A 12,784-nucleotide genomic window follows, 5' to 3' on the forward strand; every position below is an offset into this window, starting at 1 on the left:
AGATTGGGAACTGAGAAGAAAGAGATTATGTGACTTGCCCAAGGTCACACAGGAATCCCATGGCAGAGCTGGGAATTGAACTTTGACCTTCTGCATGTCTGTGCAGTGAGTGTCTTAATCTCAAAACCTCCCTTCCTCTCCTAATCAGTTTTAACCCAATCTACTCCCCAAAGCCATTCTCAAAGGTCTACGGTGTTCATCAAAGTCTTTCAGACAATATGCAGCTGCTCACTTCAACTTCCATGCATCCTGGGCTTCCCGTTTAGTTATGCTACATCCATTTTAAGCCTTTGAAGGTCTGAGCCCTTAGCTCTCGGGAACTTTAGAGATCCCTCCTATATTTTGAAGCACACCAGAGACAGAATGTTCAGATTACTGGGAAGTGTGAGGCAGCTCACAGCCTAGTGGGCATGGATGCTAGTCTGAGGGACCTTGATGATCTTCATGGATAGGGGGTCTGGTTACTGAGGGAGGAAAGGATGTATGGGTGATGTGGGGAGCTAGAACTAGAGTTCATTATGAGAGCATCAGTGGTTGCCCAGTCCTGACTCGGATAACACAAGAAGTCCACCAGTTAAATTCAGTTTAAATTGAAGTGAACATCCAAACCTTCGGAGGTTCGCCAACCATTTTATTATATGTACAAATTTTTGAAATGCTTCTTATTTTTGGTGATGAATCTGAATAGGAGTTCTGAACTCTGTCATTAACTTAACTGCAAGTTATAAATCCTGTGTTCTGATTTTCCTAAGCTTTGCCACATCATCGTGTACACTGCACTTGTGGAAGAGAAATGAAAACACCTAGATGTCTGACAGACGAGCTTCACCCAAGTATTTTTTGTATAGTTTACAAAATAACTGGTTGTAACTATGATCATCTTGCTCCCTAGTTCACATTTAGATTCATCTCAAAATATATCTCAAGGGAGATGCTAAAAGGAAAGACATCTGTATCACCTTTACAAGCCTATGGTAATTAAAAGATCGGAAAAGTCAAGAGCTAACATTGAGAGAAGTGTTCATTTTGCAAAGTTACATATGAATGCTATCATGTTCAGTGCTGCTTGTTTCCAATTTTGCAGAAGACTTTATCACTGAAAAAATCTCTTTGCTACAGTTCAGAAAAAGCCTTGTCTAAATACATGTGGAGGATTGTGCAATGTGTGTGTGTGTGTGTGTGTATATGTGTGTGTGTGTGTGTGTGTGTGTATGTTGCTTGACAAATAACCGATGTAATTACAGCTTGCAAAATTAGCCACAGCTAGTACTCTTGCAGAGCTTAGCAACTGAATAACTGTAAAAACATTATGCAATGTGGCAGCAGCAGGAATGTTTCATACAAAGTCATTTTTGCAGATCAATAACTAATAGCAAATTATACTCTTCTGTCTACATGATTTAGATATCCTGTGTATATATTTATATTGCAACATGATTGTCTGTTGTTTTGAGTTTGGGCGTGTGCATGCTGATCATTCTGCAATATGAAGCATATTCCCAGCACCTGAGGTACCCAAAGAAGACAGGGCACAAAGTAGTGAATGCCCCCTTGTCCAATTACCTTCTGAATTCCATAATAAAGGTTGCTACCAGCTACTGAATGTATCAGCCGCGCCATTGTCTTACAGGGAGTTGTCAGTTTGCTTATTAAAATTTATTACACTGCTCAAACACAGAGAATAATCTAGACAAATGGATTATTATACATTGCTTAATTTCACAAATTGGGCCTCTTTTTATTATGCTTAGAACCAGACTGCATCTGTCACTTGCAGGGGGGTGAAATTGTGCAAGGAACATTTCTTCCTCTTGTGTACTCTGCACAAGAGTCAGTGACAGTTGTAGCCTCTATGGTTGGAGGAGAGCAAGGGGCTGCTAGGGAAAACACCCTGGGCAGGAGGCATCTGAAACCTCCAAAATGTGGGCAGCATTGGCTGATGAGGTGGCTTTATTTTTATATTTCTCAACTCATTCTTCGTAACAATTCTGGGAGTTTAGTAGTCTTTCTTCCTAATCTCTCTTATCAGACTGTCTTTGTCTTTTACATGTAGCATATCTAGTTTAATAAAAAAAATGGGTAATCTTTCAATCTTATCAGGTTAACAGATTTCCTAGTAATATCAGTAACAGATTTTGCTACTTAAAAGGGTGGGGGGGGGGGGGGTTCTTTTAAAGCTTCTAACCTGCTGGAACAATCACTCTTCGTTCATTAGTTGTCATATTTGGTGGTGGAACATGTTTCTCTTCCATATAGCTTCCATAGTTCATCCCGACATTGTCTGAGCCACTGACCATCTTCCCTCCTTTTGCCACGCTGCAGTCATCAGGGGAATTCCTAGAAAAACAATCAGAATTTGCCTACATTATTATACCACCGCCACTAATATTTTTGTTAGCATTCAAATTGCGGATGAGAGAGAGAGAGACTTTATTGTAAGGGCTGAGAAGTCATCTGGGAAGCTTGGCAGCTAGTACCAAAAGACCCTGCTTCTGGTACCTTAATTGATTTTGCTCTGAAAATATGATTGACTTAAATGGAACTACACCAGTTTACACCAGCTGAGGATCTGGCCCTATATTTGCAAACGTACTATGGCCAGTAATTAATTTATTTTAAGAAGTGAGGCCTGAGGATTTAGACTTGACTGTCAGAGGCAGCAACCCTGCTTCTCTCTCTAAATGAGAGATATAGAGAACATGGCAAAATACACAGATATACTTAAAGCCAGAGTTATTACTTAGCTTTGGAGAACGTTCTACCTCCATTGTTGCCATTGTTTCAGTAAGTATGTGCTCAGTTCCATTAGATGCATATTATGTAGTGCAGTGCAGACACTTCTATGTATGCCCGTATAAAAGGGGCTTTTGCCAAAGCCATGATTCAAAATACCACATGCATGACTGGGAAAGACTTTCAGCTCCTGCCTAACAGTCTCCATGGTACTGTAGTCAAGCAGTGGACGTCTGCAGAGGATCTGCAACCAGACACCTTTTTACTTTTGGCTTTGCTTTCTGAATAGAGCCTTTAGAGTTTAACATTCCATAGGGGGTTCCTTAATGGCCTTTTAATGGCATCACAATTTTCTTCCTGCCAGACACAGGCATATTTGACCCTTAATTTAATGTCTTCAATGTGTTTCATCATATAGACAAATATTGCTTCAAAAAATCAGAAGAAAGAACATAACCACAGGGGAATATCTTTAAATGTAAAGAGGGTGGGGTTTTTTAAAGTTACACAGTACTAATATCTTAAGCATTCATTTAATTCTGCTATTGCAATAATGCATCTGTATTGTGGATGTGTGTAATAGGCAGCAGGTCATGTTGATTAGAGACACATTCTGTCTACAAGAAAATTACTCTCTTAAAAGATTTTCTTTTCCTGGACATTTTAACCCCATAAATATAGTTACACCTCAGTCCTGGCTCCTCTCAAACCCGATCAGTTTACACTCCACAGAACCTGCAGTGTCTTCCATGTATTAAATCATGGAGGTCCATTTCAGGGTAGGGCAAAATGGTCCTGCGATATGGTCCATGTGTTTTGGCATGGTCACTTCAATTTGCCCGTGGACACTGTGTGCCCTCCCCAGTTCAGATTATTTATGCTCCTGGTACAAGCAATGTGCGTGGGTGTCAATGCAGAAGACCACACATGACCAGATTCTGCACATTTTCACACTTGTACTTAGCACTTGTTTGGGGACAAAAGTGGGAAGAGGACCCACAATTTGGCCCAGAGTCTATACACCATATGTAGAAGGATGAGTTAAATGGGATAGTTCCTAAAGATTACCTTAACGTGTATAGCTATATGAAAGTATTCTTTTCAATTAAGGATTCATTTTAAAAATGCTGATATTTTTGCTGTTCAAATATCAACTAATATCTAAATAAAAGTCCAACTATGAGGTCCCAATTCAGCAAGTTAGTTAAGCACATGCCTAACTTTTAGCTCAGGGGTTCTCGAACTGGGGGTCATGACCTCTCAGGGGGTTGCAAGGTGGTTACATGGGGATCGCGAGCTGTCAGTTCTGTGGCGTTGATAGCCCAGAGCCCTCATTAAATTAAATTAAATTACCCTTCCTCATTTTTAATGTAGAAGGGGGGTGTCATACTCAGAAGTTTGCTATGTGAAAGTGTCACCAATACAAAAATTTTGAAAACCACTGGGCTCATAAATAGTCCCATTGAAGGCAATGTTAGGCATGTGCTTAAGTTCCTTGCTGAACTGGGACCAATATTACCAAATTCTTTCAGTGGGTATGAAAAAAAGTTTCGTGCTGAACTCACTTAATGCTTGGTGGACTTATTGTTTTGCCATTACTGTGTTGTGGCTATGATGTTACAATATACAGTCTAGAGCAGTGGTCCCCAACCTATTTTGTCTGGCGGGCGCCAGACGAAGAGCCACGGAGGACCGTGGCAGCGGACGAGCATCTGCCAAAATGCCGCCGACAAGCGGCAACGTCAATAGGCGTCGCCGCCGAAATGCCGCCGCCGAGCAGCGTCATCCGCTGCATTTCTGCGGCGACACCTCTGGATGACGCTGCTCGGTGGCGGCATTTCGGCAGATGCTCGTCCATGGCGCCCGCGAGCACTGCGTTGGGGACCCCTGATCTAGAGCATACACTTCAGCAAGTGAGAAACTTCTTGAGATAAGGCTTTTGCTTTTGCCACTTTTGTTCCATTCAGTTTGGAGTTCTTGTAGGCTGATCCTGGACAGGAAATTAGGCCATAAAAACACAGATTAGGCATTCAACACACTTCTTAAAGGGACTTTTGTGGCAGATATTTTACCCTATGTCTACATTTCAAAACCAAACTACTAGTATAGGTTATCTATATGTACTTTATAATAATCTCATATGTGCATTTGAATAATACCTAGCAATTATATAGCATTTTTCATCATAAATTAGACAGCATTTAACAAAGAATGATTTACACACGAGGAGGTGGAAAGAAGTTATGGCCCAAATTTTCAGTGTCCACAAGTTATTGGTGTCTCCATTTTTATTTTATATTAAATTGCATTTGTGCAGTACTTGAATATAACACTTGATTTTCCAAGGTGCTGAGTACCCACATATCCAGTTGAGATCAACTACTATTGTGGGTTCTTCCATCTCTGAAAATCAGGCCCCCACATACATGTCTCAGATTGCAGCTTCCCATAACGAGGTGCATTTCGGAAAAGTTTGGCTAAAGTGACTTGCCCAAGGTTACATACTACCAGGAAAACCCCTGCAGTCCTCCTGACTTCCAGTCCCATTTTGTATCCATTGGAACATACTGTCTTCCAGATCCCAGAATGTGATTGCAGTAGATCTTGGGTGAATTCTGTAGCTGTTTCTTATTTAATAGATAATCCTTCAGTAACAGTGCAATAATCTGAGCCTTAGATAGAGGACTTTGCTTTAGTTGAACTTCCTATTTTTTGATAGATGCACATGTCATGCAGTAGAGTGCTAGGTTCCCGCAGTACCAAGAATTAACCCAGCAATACCAATCTAATTTAATCAATGTCATGCAGATGAATTAAATAGGACAAAGGACCAATCTTGAGACACTCTCCTCTGTTTTTGGATTCCATGACCCCCAACCACCAGGAGCGAGAACTGGCTGACCATTTGAATTTCCCCAAATCAGGGGAAAGAATCAAATTTATATTTACCACTTATTATGTGTCTATGGCACACACAAAACATAAGCCAGCAGCATTCTGGGTACCAGAGTAGGAGATCAGAGACCTCAGCTCTAGTCCCACCACTGCTCTGATGGCATTAGGAGGTGCATTTGCTCCACACTGTAGACAAAAAAAGTCAAGTAACATTCAGGTGTCTAATTATGCTTAACTTTAGGCAGCTCCCACTGCCCCCCCCCCCCCCCCCGGGGCTTTAACATTATGGGCAAGATGCATAATATGTGGTAAATATAACTTTGATTCTTTCCCCTGATTTGGGGAAATTCAAATATATATTTTACATTTCCCTCTTGATTTCCTTATTATAGGTATGTAGGTATCCCCCTTGATTTCTAAAACCATCTTGTTTTGATATATGTATTAGGTAGAGAGGCTCAAAACAAGATGGTTTTAGAAATCAAGAGGGATACTTACATACCTGTAATAAAGAAATCAAGAGGGAAATGTAAAATATCCTGCACAACATATTCTGTGTGAAAACTGCCTGGTGTGAGGCTGCTGCAACCACTATGCCAGACCACGGGCCTGAATAACAGCCATGTGAGTGGATGTAGGAGTTTCACAGCAGCTCCTCACCCTGGCCTCAGGTTGGGTGACGGTGGATTTTACCACCGCCCATACATAGTCAGAATACTTGGGCATTTTTTAAGAGAGTAAATTTCTCCCCCATGCACACCTCAAAATATAAACTGAATTAACTACTTCAGCCTATTGTACCTTATTTCTACTACACAGAGGCAAACAGACAAAAAAAATTATTGCAGACATAGTTACATGTTGTGAGGAAGTTTCTTAGAAAATCTTTTTGTGGCTGAAATGTTGGCTTTTTATGTTTACCATTAACAAATAGAAATGGCACCTGTGTATAAATGAGATTGCACACTTAACTCCGTTTATAGTTAGAGACACAGGCTAAATTCTGCCCTTAGTCATCGGTGCAACCCTATAGAAGTCAATGGCATTACATGGATGTCAATGAGGGCAGTTTGGCCTGTTCATTGATTTTTTTGTATGATGAGATTATTTTCAATGGTTTTGTGACACAGACTACTAGCCACATCCTCTGGTTTAATTTGCAAAATTACTTTATTTTCTTTTTCTATAAAAAGAACTTGGAATGCAAGGGATTTAAACAGATTGTTGTATCTGTAAAATATATCAGTTTTAGTCTGCACCATTTCCACAGGCAATCATGCATTAAAAAACTATTGTAAACACTAAACAATAAATGATGTGAAAGATCCAGTAGTAGCAAAAGGCTTTTGGCAGATTGACAGGACTGCTAGGGTGGTTCTCTGATCTGACTATAAACAGAGCAGATGGGGAAAAAAGACCACAACTTAAGTTAGCATATTTCATTAAAATCCAGAAGCAGATGGTCAAGAGTTTGGTCCCTTACTCTATTGGATAAATGACCGAAGCCCCCATTCAGAAAAGCATTTAAACTTCCAGCAAGTACCAACAAAGCTAAAGGGACTACCCAAGTCCTTAAAGTTAAGCATATGCTTTATTGCTTTACTGAACCGAACCTAATTCAGCAAATGAAACTGACTTTCATAATATGACGAGTAGAACTGAAAACATAAGCAGGGCAGCCACCAGAAAAAAATATTTTTACTACACAGAACAACAAGAGAGGGATTGTCTTTAAAAGGTTTTTTTAGGACATTTCGTGAGTCTGCTTTATTTCTGAATCATCAGGGGACTGAGGGCAGTGGAAAAGTTGCCTTCGGAAAGTGTGCCCAAGTACAAAGGGTGCAGTTCTGCAGTGATTCATTCTGAACTTCAGGCTTGAACTGAAACCTGAGATGTTTTTCTTCACAGCTGCATGTTATTTTTACCCTTTGTAAATATACTTTGTTACACCTGGAATTTACAAAAGCCCCAAAAAGGCTACAATAGTTACTAACCAAGAACAGTTTAGCAGAGCTCTTAGTGTTTTGTCAGGTACTGAGCTAATTCAATTCTAAGAGCTGCTAAATGTTTGTTGAGCAAAATATTTCTCCATTGGCTTTTGAAACTGAGAATATTCCCTTTATTTAGGAACATTTAAAATCAAGATGATTTTATAGGGGAGATTTAGAGCCCATTCCTGCGCTCATTGAAGCCAGTGGGAGTTTTGCCATTCATAGATTCCGATGGAAGCAGAATTGATTTCATAAATAAATATATGAAATATAATTTTTTTCTTCATTATTCAAGGAAATATTTATTTGTGACATGAAATACCTACGGTATATTGTGTGTAAATGCAAGAGATGACAAATGAACTATAATGTAGTAATTTTGATTATAAACCCATCTCTTTGTAGCATTCTGATGATTTGAAAAAACTATCTTTCATTTACCAGAGGGGAAAAAATAAAACCAACTGTGTCATGGAAATATCTGTATAGTGCTTGGTTTGGTTAATTTAATAACAGCCTGGATTATTCCCTCCCATGGCTGTTTGCATGGGAGGGGGTCTCATGAGAGGAGAATTCTGAGAATCTCCTTGCAGAGCTTCCCTTCAGAACATCCCACCATGGTGCAGGGAAGCAGGATAGGTTTCTCTCCCCTACATTCTATGGCATGAACCATGGTTCCATCCCAATGTTTACAGATCTCCAGGCTGCATTACTCGCTCTGCTCCAAGCTCACCCTTCCCCCTCCAAAACCAGGCCCACCCAATTCCTGCTTCAGGCTCACATAGTCCACACTCCTTCTTTATGCTTTCCCAACACCTCAGAGAGCCTTCCACATGCCTCCTTTCCCACAGAAGGCAGAGGCCTGCCATGCAAAGAAGTATCCCTCAGAAAGGCAGGGCCAATAAATGTCAATTATATTTGACCAAAATTACACCATTTGAAGATCAAACTATATTTAGTTTGTTCCAAGCTATATTCAGTTTATTCCCCTCTCTCTGCACAAATGTAAGTTCTACTGAGTAGAGGTGCTCAACATTTTTTCAGACAAAAGCATTTTCTTTTAAAAATGGCCTTTTTACAAAAGTTTTTCCCTACCAGTGTTGACTTTGACACTTTCCAAAATTTTCCATTACATTTTTAATCAATATTTTCCATTGCAACAGTTACGTAAACTACATGGCCAGTTATGTACCTAAATCACACACATGTGCATTACTGTGGAAACGTCCACGTCAGCGGCAAATTGCCTTAGCAGAGGAATATGAAAAAGACTGCTGGGTACCAACACTGCCTGGGACACCAGGAGCATTCAGGGAACCAAAGCCATCCCCAAACTGCCAAAATCTTGCAGAAAGAGTGGAGAAACAGCTAGAAACTTTGCAGACCCCAGAGGCTGGCTTCATTCAGTGACGAGAAGCTGGATATGAGTTGACAGTGTGCCCTTGTTGCCAAGAAGGCTAACGGCATTTTGGGCTGTATAAGTAGGGGCACTGCCAGCAGATCAAGGGACGTGATCATTCCCCTCTATTCGACATTGGTGAGGCCTCATCTGGAGTACTGTGTCCAGTTTTGGGCCCCACACTACAAGAAGGATGTGGAAAAATTGGAAAGAGTCCAGCGGAGGGCAACAAAAATTATTAGGGGGCTGGAGCACATGACTTATGAGGAGAGGCTGAGGGAACTGGGATTATTTAGTCTGCAGAAGAGAAGAATGAGGGGGGATTTGATAGCTGCTTTCAACTACCTGAAAGGGGGTTCCAAAGAGGATGGATCTAGACTGTTCTCAGTGGTACCAGATGACAGAACAAGGAGTAATGGTCTCAAGTTGCAGTGGGGGAGGTTTAGGTTGGATATTAGGAAAAACTTTTTCACTAGTAGGGTGGTGAAGCACTGGAATGGGTTACCTAGGGAGGTGGTGGAATCTCCTTCCTTAGAGGTTTTTAAGGTCAGGCTTGACAAAGCCCTGGCTGGGATGATTTAGTTGGGAACTGGTCCTGCTTTGAGCAGAGGGTTGGACTAGATGACCTCCTGAGGTCCCTTCCAACCCTGATATTCTATGATTGGCATGAACTGCAATTCTTTTGCATGTGAACTGAGACTATGAAACCAGACTTCAGTAATGATATTAGAAGATCAAACTAGTTGACAGAGTTCAATTAATGCTATCTATGTTCTTCCCCATGTAAAGCATCACTGAAGTTATGGCTAATTGGTGTTATGTGTGCATAGGTAGGCAAATATGGTGGTTCTTATTCAATTCTTACTCGAGCAAATTCCCACTGAAGTTTGCTGGGTATGTAGCTGCATTTGGCCCATTGAGAGAACACACTCCTATTTTTGCATAGCCTCTTTCTTACAAAAGCTTCATGACATTCTTTACACATGATTACAATATAACACAGACATGAAAATACCAAAAAATGCATGTAGGTTATAATATGTCCTACCAAGCACTCTGTTCCCACTGAAGTTGATGGGGTTTATGCCACTGAATTTAATGAGAACAGGTTTGCGCCTTGTATAAAAATGTCTTAAAATATTTTCCCTCCTCCATACCTTACTAAACTATTTCCCAGGACACATCCTTCATGGTAGTTCCACTGCTGGCACTTTTCAGTGCCCATAGAAAAGAACACCATTAGTGGACTCATTCACTATTTACCATTAGCTTAGTATTATTCCTCTAAGACGACAACTCTTGGCTCTGCACACTCTCTGGCCAATGCTCACTTTTTGCAGGTGAGCATTTCATACCACTATGCTTGTACACTTTGACTCACTGTGTATTTGTTTTTTGCTAACCAGGATAAGTCTACCCATTTTTGGAGCGTATCTCAAATAAGAACATGGAACCAGGGTGTTGCTATAACTGGGTCAAATCAAAACCTTCTGTTATTTCATATAGCAAAAGGATAAAGCAAACTCCATGAACCAACACATACAACCTCATTGACATTCTGCAGGCAAAACAAAAGATGCTAATTTACCAAGATGTATATGCAGCAGCCATACATTTTCAATCAAACAATAACTTTTTGCTAATTGAAACCATCTCCCCTCCCCCACCCCTGCCTTTTTCTGGCTATCTCACAATCCCCAGCTGCTTCAAGCCTTAAGGCCATCACAGCAAATTAAGGCAGTCAGCATCTAGCTCACTAGAGGCCAGGCAAGCTATAAATATTACCAGCCCTGCTCTTTGTGTTCACAGTGCAGGGAAACAGCTGGTTTAAGTTTGACTGCACGTTGTCATTTCTCCATTAGTGCAAACACTTCAATATTTCTTATGTGTGAGGTTGGAGTGAAGAAAGGGAAAGGAGAGGGGGGCACTAACAGCCAAAGCTAAGAAATGATGTTCTGTATATACATAATTTACAATTAGATTACTGCCAGGGAGAATTCTGAAGTCTGATACAGTGGTAGTCAAGCCAAAGCCACAATAACTTCCCAGCTGGCCTATACCTTTCAGGACCCATTTTCTCTTGTTTTTCTTTTATTATTTTTATAGAAACTCTATTATAATGGTAATGGATTACATTTCTCAAATTGTATTTCATTTCAAGAGCTTATAAGCCTGTTGTGTTTGCGGTTTCATAAAATACTAGAGTGTTGGAAGTCGGGGCCCTTCCCAAACCACATATTCCTTCTTTTGTGGGCAGGGATCATATAGAAAGCTAGCAAGCTAGCAAAGTACAGAATGCCATGCATACATAGAAATGACATCTTGTATGGAAACCACAATCCCCAGTGTCTGTGGAATGTCTGCTGATTTTAGTGATTAGCATATATGTGCTGTGAAATTGATGTGCACAAACATGTTAAGTTAAAAAAGATTAACCCATTTTCTTTATCTTAGTAAATTTAAATTCATAACTCGGTTAGACACCAAAAGCCATGGACTTAACACAGACACTGGTTTTATGGCTCATTACAACAACTTGTAACACACCACACTGCCTCCTACCCTTAACTGACCACTTCAAATCCTTTATACATAACAATCTAACCCCAAATTGCCCACCTTATTTCAAGTGATTGCTTCCAGCATATGTTGCCCCTTCTGCTTAACAATCTCTCTCAATTCGTATTTACCTCAGACACTCTGCTTCCTTCCCCTCACCTGAAGACAAGGCCTGTGTAGCTTGAAAGCTTGTAACGACCACCAACAGAAGTTGGTCCAATAAAAGTTATCACCTCACCCAAGGGGAGGGATAGCTCAGTGGTTTGAGCATTGGCCTGCTAAATCCAGGGCTGTGAATTCAATCCTTGAGGGGGCCTTTAGGGATCTGGGGCAAAAATCTGTATGGGGATTGGTCCTGCTTTGCGCAGGGGGTTGGACTAGATGACCTCCTGAGGTCCCTTTCTACCCTATCTGTCTCATATCCTTTGACCAACACTGCACACATAAAATTCTCTCTTTTGTCTTTAAAGTACTATTATCTATTTCTCATTAAACACAGCAGATACTACTTATATTTTATGGATTAAACTGTAAATGTTCAACACCACACTGTATTGGTATGAGCCAGCAAAGTTTTACACACTTTAATGTCCTACAGTTCTCTACTGGCGAAACTGACCCCTGTGCTGAGGGCTACCACAAAGCCTACACATCACTTAAGATTTCAAAATAGGGCGTAAGTGGGATTTAAATTCTGCATAGGCCTTGTGCTGCACCTCTGCCCATGGGTGCATACGACCTTATAGGAATGATCATGAAGGGGTTTACAGAGTTTTAGTTCAAAATTTTCAGGAGACCGAGGTTAAGGTCATAAATCTAAATGTAGGCCCCCATTTTTGAAAATCTCGGCCTAAATTTTCAAAAGTGAAAAATGCAGTCATATTTAGCTATTCTTCTAAATTTTTATGATTTCAGTAACAATTGTCAATCTGAGATACATCTGTTTCAGTTTAAAGTAAACCAGTCCTATTGGATTGGAGAGTCAAGTGATTTCTTCACAGTTCCCACCTGCCAGACCAGAACCACATCAACCCTGCTAAGAAGACAGTGTGGTAACATAATTAGCTTCTGAGCTGCATCAACCAGCCAAAACCACACCAAAAACCCTACTCTAAAGTTGAGCTGTATAGACCATTTTCCCCCTTCCTTGGCAGTATGTGCCAAACCCAGAGCCAAATCAGAAACAATGCTAAACTGGTGCTTTTCA

The 12,784-nt window shown here is 40.6% G+C and overlaps 1 protein-coding gene across 2 annotated transcripts in view; it reads right to left on the minus strand.

The window, feature by feature from the left end:
- Nucleotides 1-12,784, minus strand: part of ERG (ETS transcription factor ERG) — a 45,106-nt gene that overhangs the window by 24,724 nt on the left and 7,598 nt on the right. For both annotated transcript variants that reach the window (XM_065410974.1, XM_065410966.1), the window contains exon 2: nt 2,186-2,337. In XM_065410974.1, the coding sequence (XP_065267046.1) occupies nt 2,186-2,337 (152 nt within the window). The remainder of the gene's footprint in view (nt 1-2,185; nt 2,338-12,784) is intronic.

The sequence above is a fragment of the Emys orbicularis genome, chromosome 1 (genome assembly GCF_028017835.1).
Source record: "Emys orbicularis isolate rEmyOrb1 chromosome 1, rEmyOrb1.hap1, whole genome shotgun sequence".
Classification (NCBI taxonomy): Eukaryota; Metazoa; Chordata; order Testudines; family Emydidae; genus Emys; species Emys orbicularis.